The following is a 22,436-nucleotide window of genomic DNA, read 5'->3' as shown; positions in this document are numbered from 1 at the left end:
TGCAGATCATATCAAGTCCCAATAATGGCTGCCTTCTCAGGACTCCAGCTGCCCTGCCTGTGGGATCCATTTTGCTCTGAGAGTCTGATGACAGGGTTTTCTGCCTTTCCTGTGCATTCATCAGGGGTATAGAGCAGTTATTCACAACTGGCACAAAGCTAGCTACATAGTAGGTGTTCAAGACATACAGAGCAAGTGGTTTAAATACCTGGAAATTCCAAGTACTCTCCAGATAAATAGTGGCTTGATCTTATTCTCCAACGAACTGCCTTATGGTAGAAATGGAGAGCAGCAACTTTCCAGCAATGATGGCTGAAGGTTGCTTATTACTTTGGAGAACACACGACAGGGCTGCTTATTCACTCCTTCCATCTTCTCCTCCCAGAAAGTGTCTTGACCCCAAAGGTCATACTGGGAATCAGAATACTCTGTTCTTAGTAAACCTGCCTTGCTGGAAAAACCCCTGAAGATGTTCCTACTACAGGAAGACAGCTCTGGTGCATGCAGTGTGACCTAACATTTTAGGACAAATGCCAATTTTAAGGCATTTCTATTTTTTTCAAGAAAATAAATATATCTCTGCACATCATATTAAAGGGTTTACATGCAGTTTGCCGAAATGGATCCCATCTTGCACAGGATAGAAAGAGTCCCTAGAATTGTCTTAATGGAAAAAGAAATAGGAGATGATAATGACACCTAACATTTGCATAACACACTCTAGTTTGCAAAGGTTCCTTATATCTATTGTCACATATAACCCTCATGGCAACCTGTAAGGTTCAGTTTACGATTTTACAGATTAAAAACTGAGATTTAGAGAGTTGAAGTGACTTGCTGGGAAATGACAAATGCAGGATTTGAACCTGCATATATTGCAAGTTATCAACTCCGCCTAGAAACTCTAGCTGCCCAGTCCCATTGCAGTTTGCCATACCCTCCTGATAACTGTGATTTAAAGCTTCTTCCTTAGGGAATTTCTCTATCCTCCCCATGAAGAGTCTGAAACGCAGCCTGACATATCCCTCTGGCCCACTAGCTTTCTTTGGGAGGGCCCAGTCTTTCACTTGGCTGCAACTAAGTGGCCTATATCAGGTCTGATGGATGAATGTGAAATAAGTTACTTAACCACTATGAGCCTCATTTCATCTCCATGGAGCCATTATGAGGATAAATTATAACAATGTGTGCCAATTTTCTCGTTTATCCACTTATTTATGTACTAAGGTGTCAGTGAGAAATCCAACACAGTGCTGACACAGAGTAGGAACTCAGTGACTGTTTCCTCTTGGAAAACCTCTTCTCTGACTAAAACCTCCTTCCAATCCTTCTATCTCTGTCATTTCACCCTCATCAAGATGGTGAACTTCTCCCTTACTTCCAGTTTACCAATTTCTCCTTTGTCTCCATATCTGATTAAAATCTCATAGCCCCTTTGATTAAACAGCTCATCATAGTTGTTTTGCCTATTCCAAATTCATGGGTCTCTGTGCCAAAAATTTTTTCTGGTTATTTCTCTGGCCCCAAAGGAATACAATGGAAGAAAATTACACTTTCATATCTTCACTCAACCCATATTTATTGAGCCATTTATAAGCCACACACTCAATAGGTATTGCAGATACAAAGATGAATAATATTTAAGTCACTATCTCTAGATACTCACAAGGAAGATCAGATAATAAATAAACATAAACAAATTATTACAGCACAATGAGATAAGTATTTTAATAGTTTACTCCTTTATAATGCTCTTGGCAGCAGCATTCCCCCTTAGGAGGTAACATATGACTATTCCACAGTATCGTGCCTGGCGCTGTCCTGTATGTATGTGAAATAATTAATTCCCGCAAAGTACAGCCGTTCCTTGCCTCCCCTATTCCCAGGCCTTACTAGGTCTACTTATCTGTACCCTTTGATTCCATTGACCAGACACTTTCTCCTTATTGATAGGGTTTCCTCCCAATCCTCTGTGTCTTTTGGTTGTCTTCCTACCTCTTTGATTGTTCCCCTTCATTCGTCTTTCTTAGCTTCTCACTCACACCCTATAAGTAGGCATTTCTCAAGGTTACATCCTTAGCCAACTTCCTTTTTTTGCTATATGCTTTTCATGGGCTCTTTTATTCATTCTCATGCTCTCAGCTGTCATCTATATATTATCTGTATATATTATCACACACATATATATGTGTGTGTATATATATATATCTCTCTCCATATATATCACCTGTCACCTATTATCTTTATATAGGATAATATATACAGATAATACCCAAATTAACATTTGAAGCTCTGGTTCTCATTGGGGGTGCTTTTGCCCACAGGAGACATTTGGCAATGTCTGGGGACATTTTTGGTTGTCACAACTGGGAAGGATTCTGCCACTGGCATCCAGTGGGTAGAGGCCAGGGATGCTGCTAAACATCTTGCAACATGCAGAACAGCTTTCCATAACAAAGAATTATCCAGCCCAAAATGCCAATAGCGCTAAGATTGAGAAACCCTGATTTAAAGCAACCATAAATCTTAAACATTCAAGCACAGATATTCTGTTTCATTCCCAAGCAATAACAGTCATTCTTAGGACTAGGCAATCAGCCATTTTCATTTAAGAAAATGTGACACACAGAAAAACACATACACACACGCTCACATGCATCTGCATGCACACACACACACACACACACACACACACACTCCAAATCCATATTTTCAATTGACTTCTGGAGAGATCCGTTCAGATTTCTCACAGAAACCTCAACATTAGCTTGTCAAAAATGCTATCCATTGTCTATCCAATCTCAACTCTACCATCTGTGTTTCCTATTCTAAAAGCCGGGAGTCATTTTTGGCCCCTTATTTCCCAACACTCCCCCCAACAAATCAGTTAGAAATTCTCTTACTGCTACCTCCTGAATATCTCTCAAACTTCATTTCTGTTACCCCAATCCTAACGTAGTCACCATTGTTTTCTTATAAGGATTATTGAAAGAACCTCCCAACAGGTTTCACTGTCTCTGGTCTCAGTCCCTCCAATCCATTCATTACACTGCTTCCAAAGAAAGTATTTTAAAATGCAAATCTGATCACATCACTCCCATCTTCCATGGTTTAGGTTCCCCACATACACCTTGTACTCCAGCCACATAAGGTTGTTCAACAATCCTTGACGAAATTCTGCATAATCTCTAACATCCACTCAGAAGTATTACTGCATTATTTCAGTGTAAATGTGGTCAAGAGACTTCAATAGGTGCTTCACAAAATAAGATATTCCAGTGGCCAATTAAGCACACAAAATGATGTTCAACCACATTAATGATCAGGGAAATGCATATTGAAACCACAATCAGTTACCACTACATATCAACCAGAATATCTGTAATTAAAGAGACTGGCAGTATGAAGTGTTCGTGAAGGTGTGGAGCAATAAGAACTCTCATATGCCACTGAAGGGAATGTAAATAGGCTCAACCACTTTGGAAAACTGGCATTATGTGAATCTATGTACATCCTATAACCCAGCAAATTCAGTCTTAGAAACATACCCAAAAGCAACGTGTGCATATATATGTCAAAAGACAGGTACAAGAATTTTCAAAGCACCATTATTCATAATAACTGAGGAACAGAAGGTATCCACATGCCTGGAAACAATGGAATGAATAAATAACTTGTGGTGTATGCCCACAATGGCATGCTTGTACAGCTACATGCAACAACATGGATGACTTTCATAAGCACAATGCTGAGTGAAATAAGCCAAAAGAGTATATTACATTATAAATTCAAAAAGAAAACAGAATTATATATTATTTGTATATATACTATATATATTCTTTATGTATCCACTATTATATATAGGTTTGGAATACATAGTTGGGTGGTAAAACTATAAAGAAATACAGTGAAATAATTACATTGAAAGGATAGTAATTATATTTAGCGGGTAGAGAGATGATGATTGGTCAGGGACATACAAAAGGCTTCTGATATACTGGCAAAGTTCTATTTCTGGACCAGGGTGGGGGTTAGCCAGTTGTTCACTTTAAAATAATTTGCTAGCTGTACATTTATGTTTCATGTATTTTCTGTATATCTGTTACATTTTATTTTTAAACGTTTTTTAAAGTTCTGTTGTTTTCAGTTTTTGAAATGAGTTGTGTACTTGTGGAGACTGTTTAAGTAGTTAAATATAATAAATGATTACAAGACAATGCTTTTGAAATATGTTAAATTGGTCGTCTTGATTTTCTCTGCAACAACGTGTCAGTAAGTGTTAAGACCTTCATTAACATCTAAAAGACCCACAAAAGGGGCTACCAAATGAAGGCAGTCACCTCTAGCAGATCCACAAGGATTGGTTTGGGGTGCAAATCTCCAGGGAAAAAAAGTTTTGTGTTGCTGTCTTCTATGATCCTATGAACATTATCTGAAGCCCAATGACAAGACACAATGCTGCTGCAGAAGAAACAAATACCCAGGAATGGGTGTCTCACCCCTCTTCCTCAACCTTCCCAGGTTGAGGAAGGAATATAGAAGTGTGGTAGAGCTATTGCACTATTAATTATTGGGTATTCCTTTGTCTTAATCAAAGACGATTCATTAAGAGTGGCTAGTGGAAAAGAATCTGATTTCTAAGAAGCAGTTCTACAAAAATCTCCTGCAGTAGATTTGAGATATGGCTTATTCAAATACATATCAGGAAATTACTATTTTTATTCATTCAGTAATTCAAAATTACTATTATCTGTCCCGCTCTTCCTTTCCCTATGCACACCACTAAACCTTACCAGATGCTGCTTCCTCTGCCTAGAACACTGTCCCCAATTCCCACCACAGCTCTTACCCAGCCAACCTGTACTCTTCTATCTCAGCTTAGATGATAACCCCTCCAAGAAGCCTATCCAAGCCTGTCCAAGGCTAGCCTTGATGCCATTCATTTGTATTCCCAGAGCACCCTGCACTCTCCCTCACATAGCCTATGTGATCACACTAGATTGTAATTGCTCACCTAGGGTCTTGTTTACCATGGTAGTCCCAGTATCTATCACAGTTTCTGGCATATAGTGGGTGCTTGGTGAAGGCTGTTGAATGAATAAATGAAAAAAAAAAATCCCTTCTATGAAGCCTTCCCCATTTCTCCCAGTCAGAACAAATTGCTCTTTCCATGTTTCATAGCACTTTTTTTTTTAACAGACTTCTATTCTAGGCTGCCTCATGTTATAACTAGTTGTGTACTGGCTGTCTTCCCTCACACAGTTTCATGCTTCCAGGAAGCAAGAAATTAACCTTATTGATCTTTGTACTTTCCCCAGGACTTACCTTCTTTCTTATATGTACAAAGTAGACCTCAACGAATGTTCGTTGAATTTAATTGAATTCCCCTGCCCTCTAGCCCCACTGTCACACAGTTAATGATCAGTAATGATTGGTTCACGATTTGTAAATAAAAAACTTAACTGTGCTAGAGAAATTGCTATTTAAAGGAATAAGTTAGTGACTGGGGAAAGCAAACAATAAGAAAGAATAATGAGTAATGTGAATAATTATCTTCTAGTTTATCTAGTTTGTAAGCCCAAGATTTCATAAACTGGGTTTTGGGATTTTTTTCTGCAAGTATAAGAATAGCCAGCCCTGTGATCACTTTAAATTTTGCAATTTTTCTTATTTTGTTCTTCGGGATATATATTAATTAGGTGTGGTCAGAATTAATTTTAGAGAACTAGATGAGAAGACACTGAGATGCCACACGTGCATATGCAAACACACAGACACCCACACACGTACCTACAAATGGAAAAAGGGTTGTAAATTAGAGAGACCTCTTTGGTCTCAGCTCTAAACTGAAAGGGTCCTAGTTAATTGAGATGAGAGGCAGCATAATGAATATAGCCTGACACCTTTGTAAGTCACTCATTTAAACTCAAGGCATGCTATTCAGTCTTTGTAATTTGTTGCTTATATCACACACTTGCTTGGTCACAACTTTAAAAAATTAAATGGAACATTGCCATCTCTACTCCACTGATCTCCCAGCTTCCACTCATTTCCTCGCACGTCCATTTTCCACACAGCTTTCCAGAGCATCCTTATAAAACATAAATCATATCATGTATGTCCACTGCCTAGAACTCTCCAATGGCTTCACATCACATGAGATCAAAATCTAAACTACCTTGATCTAGCAGATCTTGAATGATGCAACCTCTACCTAACTCTTTTTACTATTTACCTTGCTCCAGTTTTCTTTCAGTCCCTTGAATAAGCCAAGGTATTTCCAGCTTAGAGACTCTGCAAATACTGTTTCCCTGCCTGGAGTGTTCTTCCCTTAGATCTTCCCATGGCCAGTTGCTTTTCATCTTTCTCATCTCAAATCAGATTCATTAGGAGATCTGACCTCTTTGTTTAAAGTAGCCTTATATCCCATTAGTCATTTTCTAAATTATTACCTTCATAGCACTTATAATCATCTAATATCATTATCCTACTTATATATTTACTTATTTTATGTCTTCCTCTTTAAGAAAGTACGTTCTCTTAAAGCAAAGGCTTTAGACACTGCTGTATCCTCAGCAGCTAGAATAGTGCTTTGTCCAGAGTAAGTGCTTAATAAATATTTGTGAAATGAATTATTGTGAAATCAATTGGGATCCTCTGCACCACTGAGTTAGTTCAGTGTCTCGCCCAGGGATGAGCTGTTCAATCTGATTCAATTTAATTTAGTTCAAGAGGCATTTGTTTTATTCACCCCTGATTCTCCAGAAATAGAACAGTGCTTGGCACATAGTAGATGCTCAACTAACAAAGTTTAAATGAACGAATTACTTTTATTCTACTGTAGGCAACATTGAGATAGGGAGAGCCACTGGAAAGGGGGTTTGCAATAATGAGGATAAGAGCCCAGGAGCCATTTGTTCACTGCCAATAGGGCAGAGGCAAAGGCTGGGCCTGGTCTCCATGGCAACCTTTCAATAGGAAGCATAGGAAGGAATCTCTCTTACACCTGTTCCCCAAGCCAATTAGGAGCTATAAGGAAGATGAGAAAAGAAGAGGCATTTTTCTGAGACCCACGTCACCTGTCATTTTCACTAACAGGGTGTGTGGATCTCTAAACTGCTTGCAGGGTATGTCTGGGAGAGAAGCCTCTCTGTCAATCTTGTTCTCACCAGAGATCACCGATGGAGGAGTGCAGTACAGCCCCAGTTTCCAAGTAAGGTGATCCCTTGGGGTCTACCTGAATCACCACAGAGGAGGAGTTTCCATAGAGAGGGCTGCTTCCCTTAACTCCACTAGGCCTGGGTGAAAGGTGGGGATGGTAAGCAGGAAGGGGCCTAGCCTGGATTAAAGCTGCAGCTTGTGTGACTCTTCCTACAGCTGTGCCTCTCTCCTGCTGCCCTAGTTACACTATGGGTGACATCTTTATGAAAAAGCACCATCTATGCTGTAGATTCTACAGAAGGGGTTCTTTCTAAAAGCATTTGCTCTAGACTGCCTAGTGAGAACTGGTCTCAAGATTTATTATTTCTATTCTTCAAAACTCCAAAGTAGGGTAATACTAGCCTCATTTTACAAATGAGGAAACTGAGGCTTAGGTTGAGTAGAAATTTAAAAGCTCAGACTCTAGAGCCAGATTACCTGAGCTGAGCGCCACCACTATGGGATCTCAGGCAACTCACAGAGCTTCAGCTTCCTCACCTCTAAATTGAGGATAAAAATAGTATCTTAATCCATAGGAATTCTACACGCACATGCACACACACACACACACACACACACCCCTATACATATGTACATGATAAGCCCTTAAATGTGCTTAGCACATTATCTGATAAACGGCACGTTATTCAATAAATATTAGCTCTTGTCATTATCCTAGGTTACCTAGGTAGTATGGAGATCAGATTCAAACCCAGGTGTGTCTGGCCCCAAAGCCCAAATTCCTCTCATTATGCCAGGGGTTCTCAAACCTTAGCATGCATCAGAATGACCTAGGGCACTTGTTAAAACACAAGTTACTGTGCTTCACGTCTAGAGTTTTAGGTCTGGGTAGAGCTTGAGAGTTTACATGCCTAACAAGTACCCAGATGCTGCCGCTGCTGCTTCGGCTGGTCTGCGGACCATGCGAAATACCACTGCATTAAACTGTTAACCCAGAGCCTCACTCTCAAAAAGCATCTAAAAGCAGCTCAAGAGATTTTAGATGATAATAAGGTGTGAATGCTTGCAGAGCAACTGCATTTTAAATAGAGAATTATGGAAGCTGAGATAGTGCACGTCTGCCTAGAGAGGGGCAATGAGTAGGGTCGCTTTTTGAGAGTAAAGAACTTGCCCCTCCAGTCCCAAACAGCTATAAGCCAGCTCTTTATCCTGAGAGTGTGCAACTACTCTGTGCAACAAGAAGGCCCTAGAGGAGAATCTCCTCTTGACTGCTAACGGAGCCACATGGCAAATAGCCAGCCGTGGGGAGTGCTTGGGGCTTTTCTAGCCACATCCAAGCCACATTGTTGGCGCTGGGTCAGGCCTGAGCTCACACCTTAGGGATTTGGGAGTTACTGGGAGATAAGGAGCCTGTAGGTCTGATTTTACAGTCCACTTGGCTGAGATGGACTTTTCCTTTCAGTGGAACAACTATGAAATACTGCCTTATCAACAATCCATTTCAAAAAGGATGGAACTTGGATATGTGTGCCGTCTCAGTTGTCCCACAAACTAAAATTTGTGCTTAGGAATTCTTCACCCTGAAGCATCCACATTGATTTCCCTAACCTCCTATCTCTAGTCCAGCTACTACTGGAGTGAACAATTCACCATGTAGGGTTTATACAAAGGCCCACTCCCCACTGCTTCTTAAAGCCCCCTGCCCTATTCTTGACGCCCATTGCAGGCATCCATTTCCACTATAGACTCTCAATTATTTGGTTCCCCCCACATCATCATGGGCATCCAAAAACCAGATTTCAGCCTCCTGGCAGGCAGCCTTTCCCCACATTTCTCCCATAAACATTGGTTCAAAATGAAGTTCCTTGGCATAGGTTCCTCAAAATGCAAATTTCCCTGGCAGAATAACACTTCTAAACACAGTAAGTCTGAATACCTAAGTGTCAGTGGGTCTGGGAGTTCTTACCAAGTGTCAGAAAGCTAGGAAAAGATGGGGCACAAAATTCAAGCTTCTTGAGGGTTGAGCCCATGACTGGTACATGTCTATATTCATTACCTGAAGAAGGCCCTGCTTTTATTCTGCCCTGTTTCTTTTCCAATTTTGTTATTTCTCTGGGAAAAGCAGGTGAGTGCCCATGTGCATTAACTGCTAAGTCTTTCAAAACACATCTATACATTAATAATGTGAAAATATTACACTATTGTCTTGGCTCCCCAGTTTTCAATTGTGTAAATAATAGATAGCCTCCTTTCCAGAGAGTAAAACGTGTATGTGCTCTCTCTTTCTTTACCCCCTGCTCCCCTGACCCTCCCCTCATATTATGCTAGAACTGGAGATCCCTTGTGTGAGTCTGTTTTGCATTGCTATAAAAGAATGCCAAATGCTGGGTAATTTATAATGAAAAGAGGTTTATTTGGCTAATGGTTCTATAGACTGTACAAGAAGCATAGTGCTAACATCTTCTTCTGCTGAAGGCCTCAGGAAGCCCTCAATCACGGCAGAAGTTTAAGGGGGAATTAAATCACTTTATAAAACCACAGATACCTGGGCCCTACTCCATATCTAATGAGGCTCCAACAAGGGGACCTGGGAATCCAGATTTTCAAAAACATACTGCCTTTCGCTTCTAATACACACCCTTAGTTCATCTAGTTTAAGCCCTTCAGTTAAAAAATGTGGAAACTGAAGTCCAGAGAGGGAAACAACTTGTCCAAGCTTACATGGCCAGTTAGTAGCAAAGCTGACTCCCCAGTTCAACCTTGAAATAGCCAATTCATTGCCTTTACTCATGACTGTGTTCAGAACTGCTCTTTCTCAGTGTAGCTTACAAACTTAAATGTACCCAGCAAAATCTATAAAAGAAAGAACTCAAGGGAAGGGATAAAGGAAAAACAAGGCGAGGGGAAAAGAAAGCACAGTGGATTTCAAACTCTTCGAAGACTTAGATGGGGATAAGAACCTATGAATATCTGAAATTTCCAGTACTCACTAGCCAGACAGAATCTGCACAGAAATGATTTGAGAGTCACACTGCAAACACTATTAGGAATTTTATGATCCCTGAGCTCAGTGGCTGTCATCTTTGTATTGTTATTAATCAGCCAGGCTTAGTCTTCATTCCGCAGTATAATCTCTTCAATTGTCCCTAGCCCCAGACTATTTCATGTGATAGCATCACCCTATACCAATCTTCCATCTCTTTGTAGGTCAGACACACTCCCTGTTATCTTTTCTGCATGAAAGCCACTTAGGGAGGGGCAGAGACAATGGCCCTATGGACCTACTTACATGAGTTAGTTTTCTTTTCAGATTACTTTTTTTTTTTTTGAGATGGTGTCTTGCTCTGTCGCCCAGGCTGGAGTGCAGTGGTGCGATCTCGGCTCACTGCAACCTCCACCTGGCAGATTCAAGCAATTCTCCTGCCTCAGCCTCCCAAGTAGCTGGGACTACAGGCATGCGCCATGATGCCCAGCTAACTTTTTGTATTTTTAGTAGAGAGGGGGTTTCACCATTCAGGCTGGTCTCTAACTCCTGACCTCATGATCCACCCTCCTCAGCCTCCCAAAGTGCTGGGACTACAGGTGTCAGCCATCGCGCCCGGCTCTTTTCAGATTTCTTGAAGGCGGAGGGGAGCTGGAAGCCTCCAAAGCTTTCTCTGACAACACATCAATGACATCCCAATCTAGAGGAGGGATTTTTAGCTGTCACAATTGTCTTTTTGAAATAGGATCTTGAAAGAAATCAAGCTATTGTAAATTCAAGATTAAGAAAAAGTGAATAGGGGGTTGGGAGCACCAATTTCTCAACCACCTTAACCATTTGCCAATACACAAGTAACCCCTGCCCTCTGTATTTGTGTTTTCTGCCCTTCTGAGCCTTGATAGAAGAGGTCTCAATTATATCATTTTACACATGTAGCTTTTGGCTCCCCCATCACATTCCCCACAACATCTGTCACATACCTTCTTTGCTCTTTCATGCTCCCTCTACTCAATCTTGCCTCCCACCTTACTGAAATCAAAGTCATCCTAAGTGAGCTCCCTAGACTTCCCTTCCTCTTACATTTCTACCTAACATTCTATTTCCTTCTTTGCATCAGCTTTCTTCTCTGCAATGACTGCCTGTATCCACCCACTCACCCTTTCCTTAACCTCCAGCACTCTGGTTCTATCCCTACCACTGTCATACACTCTTTTATTTTTCATCAGTCAACCCAAGAAATGAGGTCATACTTGTAGAGCACATGACACAGTTCCTGACACAGAATAAGAACTCAGTAACATTGTAGGTCTTTCCAAATATAAGCAAGCATACACATGTGCACACATGCACAGAGTTAACTCCAGTGGCTTTCCCTCTCTCATCCACCACCTATTCATGGCATTTGACACTGTTGACCACTCGAAACTTTTCCTCCCTGCCATGGAGGAAAGGGAGATAAAATCAGGGATAAAGTCCCCTGCACCACCTTTCAGATTTCTCCCTCTGGTCCCCCCAGGGTACAAAAAGGGGACACAATTGTGAAGCCAAAGCCCACCCACTACCACAGGTGATGCCAAGGAGAAGCTGAAAGTGTCCTCAAGAGCAAAGGAGAGGGTGTCTCCCAGGTAATGCTCCAAAGCTCCCCTGCTGTCTCTGCATTTCTGCTCCTCCCTCTCCCCGGTAAGCCATAAGCCCCAGCACCCTACCACCTTATGATTCTTCTTGAGGGCCATCAGCTCCTCCTGCAGAGTCTCATACCGCATCTCCAGGTCAGACTTCTCCGTGATCAGATTGTCCAGCACCTGCCGCAGGCCATTGATGTCGGCATCCACTCCTTGCCGCAGGTTTTGCTCCATCTCGAACCTGCAGACCAGCCAGGGGTAGAAAACAATCAAGAGGGAACCAGGCCCTACCAGGACCTCCAGAGTGCTGAGGTTTCAGGGAAAGGGCTGAAGACAGGAGAGGAAAAGAGTAGCAGGACTCACTTTATCCTGAAGTCATCCAGTGTCATGTGAGTGTTGTCGATGTCCAGAAGAGTTTTATTGCTGCCCACTGTCAGGTCCACAATCTGAAAAAAAAGGACACAGCCATGAAATCATGCTGTGGACCACTGCTGGGAGGGCAAGAGGCCAGGCAAAGCCACAGGAGGTGAGGATTCCATCCAGGAAGATTCTCAAGAGGAACTTCCAACAGCTGGGACATGGCACAGACCCCTTCCAGCCTTCAGCGAAGATGTTTGGTGTGGCCTTCATTCACTCATTCATCCAACAAATATTTGAAGATCTACTGCAAAGGACATTGTAGGATTTAGAGATTACTGACATCCTGTTCCTCAAGGAGCCCACCATTGACTACAAAGTCAAAAGTGTCCTAAAAGAGTTCAAGGAAAGGAGAGGTGGCTTATGGCAATGGGAGATCAAGAAAGACTTCAGGAAGGAGGTGGCTGGCAATTGAATTGGGCCCTGAAGGATGGCTAAGATGTAAGATTAGTAAATAAATGGAAGAGATTTGAAGTAGAAGAAACAGCACATCCAGAGACGTGCAGAAGTTAAAACAAGAGGAATCACTGAGAATATTGAAGAGCCAGACTGTGAGCTCCACCAGAACAAAGTCTAGCACATCACTATGTGTATCCAGAGCAACCCTGAGGGTAGGCACTCACTGAACTGAGTGGCTGAATAAATGGATAGATAGATAGACATGTGGGTGGAGGGAGAGAGGGATGGATGGATGGATGGATGGATGGATGGATGAATAGATAGCTTCCATTCCCAGAGTTCTGGATCTTCTCCATCACTTGAATAATCAACATGTACAATCGGGTCCAAAATACCTTAAAAGATCAAGATACACTCCTAAAGAAGCCCAGGAGAAGTGCAAAGGAAGAGAGAGTATTGACTTAGACCAGACTTAAAGGAGGTTCCACATCCAGTCCCAGCTCAGCTCATGTTAACCCAGGCCTCCTCTCTGCTCTGCCCAAACTCTGAAAGTTGAGGAAGAGGAAATAAATGCTCAGAGCACAGGCCAAAGTCCTATCCTGGGATCCCCAGAAACCAAACACAAGTTTGTTTCTGATGAAAGGGTACATTTCCAAAAGGTGGATTCCCTGGTTATTTTCTGAGTTTAGAGTTTAGCATTTTACCTTTTTTGGAAGATAAAGAATGTAAGAGAAACAGACCGAGACAGAGACGGCTTCCTGCACCTACCTGGTCCTTGAGATCATCAATAGTGTCATAATAAGAGGAGTAGTTCTTCTGGGTAGCAGCAGGTCCCTTCTTGTCATACCAATCCTGGATCTTATTCTCCAGGTCATTGTTGGCCTCCTCTAGAGCCTGTACCTTATCCAAGTAAGAGGCCAGCCGAGAATTGAGTTCCTGCATGGTGCTCTTCTCATTAGCAGTCAGAATACCACCATCACCACCTCCAGCACCACCTCCAAAGCCCCCAAACCCACCCCCATAGCCACTACCAAAGCCACCTCCAGAACCACCACCAAAGCCACCTCCAAAACCCCGAGAACTACCATAGCCTCCTCCAGAAGCACCACCAAAACCTCTGGAACCACCCCCAAAGCCACCGCCTAAACTACTGGCACTAAAACCACCCCCAGATCCTCCGCCGTAGCTGTAGCCAAAACTACTGCCACCTCTCCTCCCACAGACACAAGAGCTTCCCCCACCAGAGCCACTAGAAGAGCTGAATCGGCCCCCTCCTCCACTGCCCCCTGAGGAGCTGAAGCGGCTATAGGAAGATCTTATGCTGGCCCCACTGCCCACGCCACCCCCACCACCCCGGCCGCTGTGGCTCAAGTAGGACAAGGAGAACTGTCTGCAGCTCATGACACAGCTGGTAGCTCACGGGTTGAGAAGCAGTGATAGGAGTGCTACCGGCTCCCAAGTGCAGGGTACAGAGCTGTCCCTGGGGCTGCCTACTTATACTCCCAGCTGAAGGTGGCACACCTGGGTGTGCCCTTGGTCTCTGCCAGCCTCCCCCCACAGACCCGAGGGAGGTCTGGGATACGGAGGCAGCCAGGCTGCCCCAGGCTCAGCATCCTTTGGTGACTGCCTGGGGGTGGCCCAGCCTCTCTCCATTGTGTGGGATATTTTGATGATGTTAGGCTGTCAGGGCCACCATAAATCAGCTCTACTGCCACAGGGGTGACCTAGATCCTGGAGTCTGGTCTCCGGCTGGCCCTAACAGCAGGTCTGAGACTTAGCCTCTTGGGGATAGAAACTCACAGGAGCATAGTCACCTCCTCTATTGGTGATCATTGCTGTCTGCATCCCTCATCCCTCCTTGCTCCCACCTTGTGCCCACTGTGGGCTGAGCCGGAACTAGGGTACTAAGGAGTTATCACAGAGGAGGGGGAGGCACAACCCCTGCCCTTGTAGAGCCCCAAATGGATGAAAACCAGTCCTTGCTGTCAGGATCCTCAAGGCTTTCTGCGGAGACTAAGGCTCTGCCCTTGGGAGACTCCAGTTTGATGAGGAGACAACTGGCATGGCCAAAAGATGGAAAGAGGCACTGAGACTGTGCCTGCCGGCGCTCAAGGACAGCGTGCAGAGTTCACCCAAAGGGCCGGAAGAAGAAAGTGGACCAAATAAACAAGGTGGTGCTGACACTAGCTGACCTCTGAGCAGGAATGCAAGTGACTCGACTGTCCTGGTCCTTTTGCAGGGCCCAGCAGGGAGTGTGGAATTGACCTTGGTTGAGTGCCTACCCCATACAGAGCTCGGGAGGGGATACAGAGATGTATGACTTATCCCGGCTCCTGGCAGAAACTTGGATGTATATTCTGGTCACCAAGGCCAGAAGAGAATGGTGAGGAACACACTGGTCTCCGGTGTGCCTACCTGAGCTCCATCCAGCTCATGAGCTGGATCCATCGTGCTCATGAGCTGTGTGACTTTGATAAGTTACTTAACTACTCTGTGCCTCAGTTTTCTCCTCTGATAAAGATTGATATGAATAGTTTGTCCATCTCCTAGTAAGAGACTGGTGAGAAATGCTCAAAAAATGTTCGGCTGCCTCTGATCATTCAGCCCCCTAACTCCCCGTCAACTCTGCCCTCATCCAGACCTTAGCCATGAGTTTCTAACTGCCCTCCCTGCCTCTCCCATGTCCCTCTGACTCTTCCTGCACAGCAGCCAGAATGATCTTTCTAATCCATGTCTGACAACATCACTTCACCAGTTTCCCTCCACCCTCAAGATAAAGTCCACTTTCCTGGCACTTAGGCCCATCCCCATCTTTCCATTCCTGCCCCATCTCCATCTTTCCATTCCTGCCCAATCTCCCACCATCCCCCAGACCCCCTAGAAAATCGTACAATGCTCCCCAAATGCCCTTCCTCCCTCTAAGAATACTCGGGACTTGCAATGACCTCTAATTGAAATGTCCCTCTCCATCTTTTCTACACAGAAAACTACTCATCTTCAGTGACCCCTCTGAGTGCCTCCTCCTCCGTCTTCCTGTACTCTCGCCCCCTGGGTTTGTACTGTGCTCTGTTATAGTGCCTCACACTTATCTCCATGGCTCTATGAAGCACTTGATGAAGAATAAAAGTTCACGTACTGAAAAAAAAGAAGAAAGCTCTCTCTGTTGGCAGCAAGAGCTCCTCTAAGCCTGCCCCTGCTCATCTTGTACTTGCCCCAGTGCCCAGCGCCACGTCTGGTCCAAGTAGGATCCCAACACATACGAGATGGAAGAAAGATACCAGTCATTCCCGAAAGATGCTCATTGCTGAAAAGGAGCTAAAGGTAAGGAAATCTCTTTGCCAGGATGGTCAGCAAGGGCCTGAAAGAGGCAATGCCTGCATGTGTAGGCAGCATAGATGACTGGTATTTCTTGAGGAGCTTTTAACTGATGCTCAGCGACTGTTAAATAATACTGAAGTGGCCGGACGCAGTGACCCACGCCTAATCCCAGCACTTTGGGAAGCCGAGGCAGGCAGATTGCCTGAGCTCAGGAGTTCGAGATCAGCCTGGGAAACATGGCAAAGCCCCGTCTCTACTAAAAATACAAAAAATTAGCCGGGCGTGGTGGCGCACACCTGTAATCCCAGCTACTCAGGAGGTTGAGGCATAAGAACCACTTGAGCCCAGGAGGCACAAGTTGCAGTGAGGTGAGATCCATGCCACTGTGCTCCAGCCTGGGCGACAGAGCAAGACTCCATCTCAAAAAAAAAACACAAAATAATAATAATAATAATAATAATACTGAAGCACTTGGAGAGAAGATTTCCTTTTTCATGTTTGTTTGTTTGTTTGTTTTGAGACAGAGTCTCACTCTGTCACCCAAGCTGGAGTGCAGCGGGATGATCACAGCTCACTGCAGCCTTGACCTCCTGGGCTCCAGCCATCCTCCAGCCTCGGCCTCCCAAGTAGGTGGGACTACAGGCACACACCACCATGCTCAGCTAATTTTTTTTTTCCATAAAGATGGGGTTTCCCTATGTTGCCCAGGCTGATCTTGAACTCCTGGGCTCAAATGATCCTCTTGTCCCAGCCTCCAAAGTGCTGGGATTACAGGCATGAGCCACTGCACCTGGCCTCTTTTTCTATTTCTCAATCTTCTGATTAGTCAAGGATGAAATCTCATTTGGACACTATGGCCTCTGTAACGCCCCACCACACTTGTCAATCACCCTGTTCAAAAAAAGAGAGCCAGCTTTGGGCTCAGCACCTTTAGAAAGTAACAGCATCTAGTTAGAAGTTAAGTATTTCTGTATGTCATTTCCTTCTGCTTCTGGCAAGTGATTATGATTTTCCTTATTTGGTAGTAATGTAAGATTTCCTTTATAAATATATTTATTGAAATGAAAGGTGAGTTAATTTACCAAAATGTGTTAAATAAATATTTAAATAGGTGGTACAAAATATGTTAAATTAAAAATTGAACAGGTAGTTTAAGTTTTGAAAATTAAAAGAGAATATAATTCTCTTTTATTCAATATTCAAAGAATACTGAAGGCATTTTATGAATGGTTAATACATGGAAGACTCTTAGATCAAAGCCAGTGGGTATAATTGATTCCCTTTCTACTTTCTTAAATGGTTTTAAACCATTCAAGGTCTTTGCCAAGCTCTGCTGGGAAGCCCAGAATCTGCCGCAATGTGTTCCAAGGCCTGGGAAGTTACCCTCTTCCCCATGCCCATGCTGATGCCGCCACTCTGGTCGGGATGTAAGCCCCAGGTCCCAGGTCCCTGAGCTGGATGGGGAAGTCGGTGGTGCTATGGATGGGCCACCCTGGAGAGAGCTAGCACAGTGGCACTTCCAGAACCCTGCTCTGTCATCTGCAAATGTATCTGTGTTGGGAGATCCTAAGAATAGCTGAGACCCGCCTGACTGAGCAGAAGCTCCCAGCTGGGGCACCCCTGGCCAGCCAAGCCTCTTGACAGATGGCCCTGGTTTCCAGCCCTGGTGCCAAACTCCAACCCGTGTCCTCACCCCGCTTCTCCACTTCCCACCCTCTAGCCCTGTCCGAAGCCTCACTCAGCCCAAGGCAGCAGGCTTCATCCCTCAGAATTCCTCCCAGCTGCCAGGGAAAGTGAGCTGTGCATGAGGACCACTGTGGGGTGGAGAGCGCAGTAGCTCCCCAGCCAGCCAGGGCTGGGCCACCTGCCAGTTTCATCCTCCCTCCCTCTGTGGTTCTCAAAGTTGGCCTCAGTTTCCTCATGAGAAGACCCTTTGTGCACTGTTGCCAAGGGCCATAAAGGCAGAGGGCTTCCGCCTGTAATCCCAGCACTTTGGGAGGCCGAGGCTGGCAGATCACGAGGTCGGGAGATCGAGACCATCCTGGCTAACACAGTGAAACCCCGTCTCTACTAAAAATACAAAAAAGTAGCTGGGTGTGGTGGTGGGCACCTGTAGTCCCAGCTACTTGGGAGGCTGAGGCAGGAGAATGGCATGAACCCGGGAGGCAGAGCTTGCAGTGAGCAGAGATCGTGCCACTGCACTCCAGCCTGGGTGACAGAGTGAGACTCTGTCTCAAAAAAAAAAAAAGACAGAGGGCTCCCTAGATGAATGCCCAACTGCTGGCCACATGTCACCCCTGCCACATTGGCCCTCATCCCCCCACATCTGGCCTTGTTCCAATAGGAAGAGGAGCTTGCTGTGCCTGCAGCTCCTACGGTCCAGATAGGAGGTCTTGCTCCAGCTGCAGCAGGGCACCATCTCTTCCCTTCTCCCAAGCTCTCTGCCTGGCATGGGAGGCAGACTGGGCGAGATGGCGCCAGGGATGAGGAAGGCCAACAGCCGTGGCCTGAGTGAATGATTTCTTCTAGGTCATGTGACATGGCTCATTCTTCCAGCCTCTCAGAGCTCAGGGTCTGCCCTCTGAGCCCCAACTTCAACACCTCCCATGGGAACCCTCCAAAGAATGAACCAGGAATGGAAACCATAGAGCCCATGACACCCCGGCACCTGAGACCCAGTGAGAATCAACACTGCCTCTCCAGCCACCATGCAAGGCTGCAGCCTGGACCCAGTGCCAGCATCCCAAATGCAGGCCCTCCATTTGGGGAGTGGATGGAGTAGGAGAGAAGGGCTGCAAGGACCCAGATAGGCAGACAGAGGGACAGAGAGGGAACCAAAGATCCTACTTGCAAGGTGTCCCCAGAGGCAAAGGTATCGTCCACTGGGGACATGGGGACCTGGAGGCAGCACAAGGACAGCTTTGCTCTGGTCGTGGGAGCCCTCTTGCTTCCCACACCCTCAACTTACTCCCCATTGCTGTCTGTCATTGATCCCCAGGTGGGGCAAGTGAGGGACCTGAGTCAGCATGTGGCTGGCTGCTGGGAGAGGGAGCACCCGCTGAGTCACGGCTCCTCCCCTGGAGCCTCCATGAGCCATCTAGGCAGGTGTGCACTGCCCACTGGTGCAAGGCTGTGGGTACCTGCACCTGTCTGTCAACACTGATTCTTTCTCATACAACAGGCACTTGCCACCACTCTGCCCAGCCAGACCCTATCAGACCACAGTGAGGGGATGGAGTGGGCCTGCATAGGTGCCTCCACCTGAGTCTAGGCACCCCAGGCTTGTGTCTGCTGGGACACACCTAGCAGGGAGGCTGAGAGCACCGGCTTCGGAGCCAGGCAGGTCATAGTGTAAAGCCGGATTCTTCCACTTATTTGGGGAAAGTTGCTTCCCCTCTCTGAACCTGTTTCCTCACTGTAAATTCAGATTCATCCTTTATTGAGCACCTACTATGTGCCAGGCATTGGGTTGAGTGCTGGGGATAAAGTAATGAGCAAGCCCTTATTTTGATGAGGTTGAGTGCTGGGGATAAAGTAATGAGCAAGCCCTTATCTTGATGAACAGTTATGGGATAAAATAGACCTGCAAAAATAAACATGCAATTCACAACTGAGGTGAGCATGGTTGGTGGGGGAATGGAGAGCACATAATAAAGGGTGTGGCATGGTTGGGGGCATCAGTGACCTTCTCCCTGAGAAAGAGACACTTGAGTGAAGGGGGAGGAGAAGTGAGCCAGGAGAAGGAAAAAGGGGAGGGGCATACAGCATGTGCAAATGTCCTGAGGTGGAAACAAGCAAAGTGACTGCCAGGGCAGGAGTCCTGTGTGGCTAAAGGGCAGTGGGTTAAGTCAAGCAAAGGATTTTCGGTGGGAGCAGGGAGGAGGGGGCTGGAGTCAGGGCACAAGCCTGCCAGGCTCCCTTTGTGCAGGGCACGTCAAGGGGCCACACTGATTGTCTCTGCAGGCTCTCCATGCCTGCCTGGCTGTGGGGAGGGACCAGACTGTACCAAGGCTTATGGGCGGTGGCAGCCACAGCCCAGACTAGTGAGCTAATGAGCGGTTTGGATGTCTTGCCTGGTCCCGTTAGAGCCTCGCTCCTCCCCTGTGCTGGAAGGTAGGACACAAGGGCCCCAGCCTTGGCTCTGCCATTAATTTGCTATGTGACCTGCAGCTGGTCACAGCACCTCTCAAAGCTTCAACTGCTTCCTCTGTAAAATGTAAGGACAGGAATCACTGATCTCACTTGATCTGAGGATTTGACATCAGAAGGGGATGAGCAGGCTGGGGAAGAGAGAGCATCCTCTCACTGATCAGCTCTTAGGGCATCCAAGACCTCGAAAGAAGGGATCTGGGGTGGGCTCTGTCCTATAGAGAAATCTTAAGGTGTCAGTGTCCTGGGGCATCTATTGTTCCCAGAAGGAGCTAGCTGGAATGGCACCTTCTGCTGCCCATTCACCCACCTTGTTCCTCAGATCCTCGATGGTCTTGAAGTAGGGACTGTAGTCTTTGATCTCAGCAGGCCGCTGCCACTGGTACCAGTCATGGATCTTCACCTCCAGGTCAGCGTTGGCCTCCTCCAGGGCACGCACCTTGTCCAGGTAGGAGACCAGGCTGTCGTTGAGGTTCTGCATGGTCACCTTCTCACTGCCCACCAGAAGCCCATCACCACCAGCAAAGCCACCACCCAAGCCACCACCCAAGCCAGCACCAAGGCCACCACCATATCCTCCCCCAAAGCCACTACCGAAGCTGCTGCTGCTGCTGAAGCCACTGCCATAGCTGCCCCCCAGCCTGTAGGCTCCCCCAGAGGGGAAGCAGGAGGAGGAGACAGACAGGCCACCCCTGTAGGTGCTGGGGGCGCGGCAGGACCCTCCGGCCAGGACGGAGGAGATGCGGCTGGAGCCGCCCCCGATGCCGCCCCCGATGCCGCAGGAGCCCTTCATGGAGCTGGAGGAGGTGAACTGGCGGCTGCAGGTGCTCATGGTGCCGAGGAGGGAGGTGAGTGAGCGAGCAGTTGGCTGAGTGAAGAGAAGGTGCTCAGGTAAATTGGAAAGGGATGCGAGTGCTTTATACTCATGGGTAGGGGGCGGGCCTGGCACTTTCCATTCCCCTTGGCTTTCATCACCCACAGGCTAGCACCAACTCCCAGCCAGGTCCCTCCTCTCCTCCGCCTCATCATGTCTGTCATATTTTACTGGAAACTCATTGTTTGGGGTGTTTTGGGCTTTCTTGTCCCGCCAGGCGTGATTCACAGGGGGAGGTATGGGCCTGCAGGCTACACTTTCCCATGGGGCCCCGGGAGTCCCAGCCCTCAGGAACCCGCACACTGGGCTCAGCCAGGGTGACAGAGAGCAGGGCCTCTGCACCTTAAACCTGGTGACCTGCTAGCTCTCCATGAACTGGATGGGCCTTTAACATCCACTTAGAGGAAGCCCACCACTGCAGGGGACAGATACCCAGCTGGAGAGCACCGGCATGGCAAGGTCACCTTGGGCACAGAGAGGCCTCCCTCACCATGACCTGCTGTTAGAGACAAGGAGGTCTGGGGGGCTCTCCCGGGCCTGACCTGCCATGCTGTGCTGAGAAGCCTGTCCCATCCCTGAAATACACTCAGCCAGTCAGGTGTATGGTGATTCCCAACCCAACACCCCCATCAAAGAGAAATCCAGGCAGCTCTCCCCAGCCCTGGGCACAGACCCTAATTTCCTCCCTATGGTGAGGATCTGACATCCACCACACCATAGGGCCGGTGGCCTCATGGAGGCCAGGAAACAGCCTGGAGTCAGGTGGGTCCTGGCTCTGCCATTTACGCCCCTGTGACCCAGGGCTTGGCGCTTCTCTGAGCCTCAGTGTTCTCATCTGCAAAGTGGGAGTCATACCATCTACTCTGCCTACTGCAGTCAGCTCTGAGAAGCCAATGCGACAGCGTATGTGAAAGGCTTTTGTAAACCGAGTATGGCAAGAAGCCTGGTTGGCATTGTTGTAGCCCAGGCTTAGCCCCAAAGTGGATGGAGCTGCATCCAGGAACAGGCCTAGGGGGGCCTTTTTTTCTTCCAGCCCCAGATATCCTCTCAGACCCCCAGAACATCCCTAGTGTAGGCAGAAGTCTGGCTCAGGTGCCCTCGTTTGAGCCCCTTGTGGAACTGGCCCAGGAGATGTTCTAGGGAGGAGTAGAGGCTGGAGTGGTGCCAGGCTGTGCCAAGGGCAAGGCTGAAGTGGACACGAAGGTCCCTGACTCCTGAAGCCCCAAGGGTCAGGGGACATTTCTAGGAGTCCACTTGGTCCTGCTTTGGAGGTGTGTATATCAAAACTTCAGCAATCTCCCAGACAACCTCCCAAAGCAAACCCTTCCGGCCCCACCCCACCCTTCCGTCAGCCCCTGGGCTCCACAGACCCCGGCAGGCATGTTGGGAGGAATGTGGTCGTGTCTGGGGCTGCCTGACGCGTCCTATCTCCTCAGACAGGCCCCAACAGCCCCTGCTGGAGGCTCCACTGCTCTTCCTGGGATCAACTGCTCCTAGAAGAGAAGCAGGACCC

The 22,436-nt window shown here is 46.6% G+C and overlaps 1 protein-coding gene across 1 annotated transcript in view; it reads right to left on the bottom strand.

Annotated features, from left to right (window-relative positions):
• The window catches only part of LOC117976442 (keratin, type I cytoskeletal 14-like), a 29,476-nt gene extending 8,497 nt beyond the window's left edge, over window positions 1-20,979 (bottom strand). Inside the window, exons 1-3 of the mRNA XM_063598613.1 lie at window positions 20,360-20,979; window positions 12,130-12,212; window positions 11,628-12,007 (exon numbers count right to left, since the gene is read on the bottom strand). Of these exons, the coding sequence (XP_063454683.1) occupies window positions 11,628-12,007; window positions 12,130-12,212; window positions 20,360-20,881 (985 nt within the window). The 5' untranslated portion in view covers window positions 20,882-20,979. The remainder of the gene's footprint in view (window positions 1-11,627; window positions 12,008-12,129; window positions 12,213-20,359) is intronic.
• Window positions 20,980-22,436: the final 1,457 nt, after the last annotated feature.

Source organism: Pan paniscus, chromosome 19 (assembly GCF_029289425.2).
Source record: "Pan paniscus chromosome 19, NHGRI_mPanPan1-v2.0_pri, whole genome shotgun sequence".
NCBI lineage: Eukaryota > Metazoa > Chordata > Mammalia > Primates > Hominidae > Pan > Pan paniscus.
Note: the sequence above shows the minus strand (reverse complement) of the source record. Positions and strands in the feature narration are given on the sequence as shown.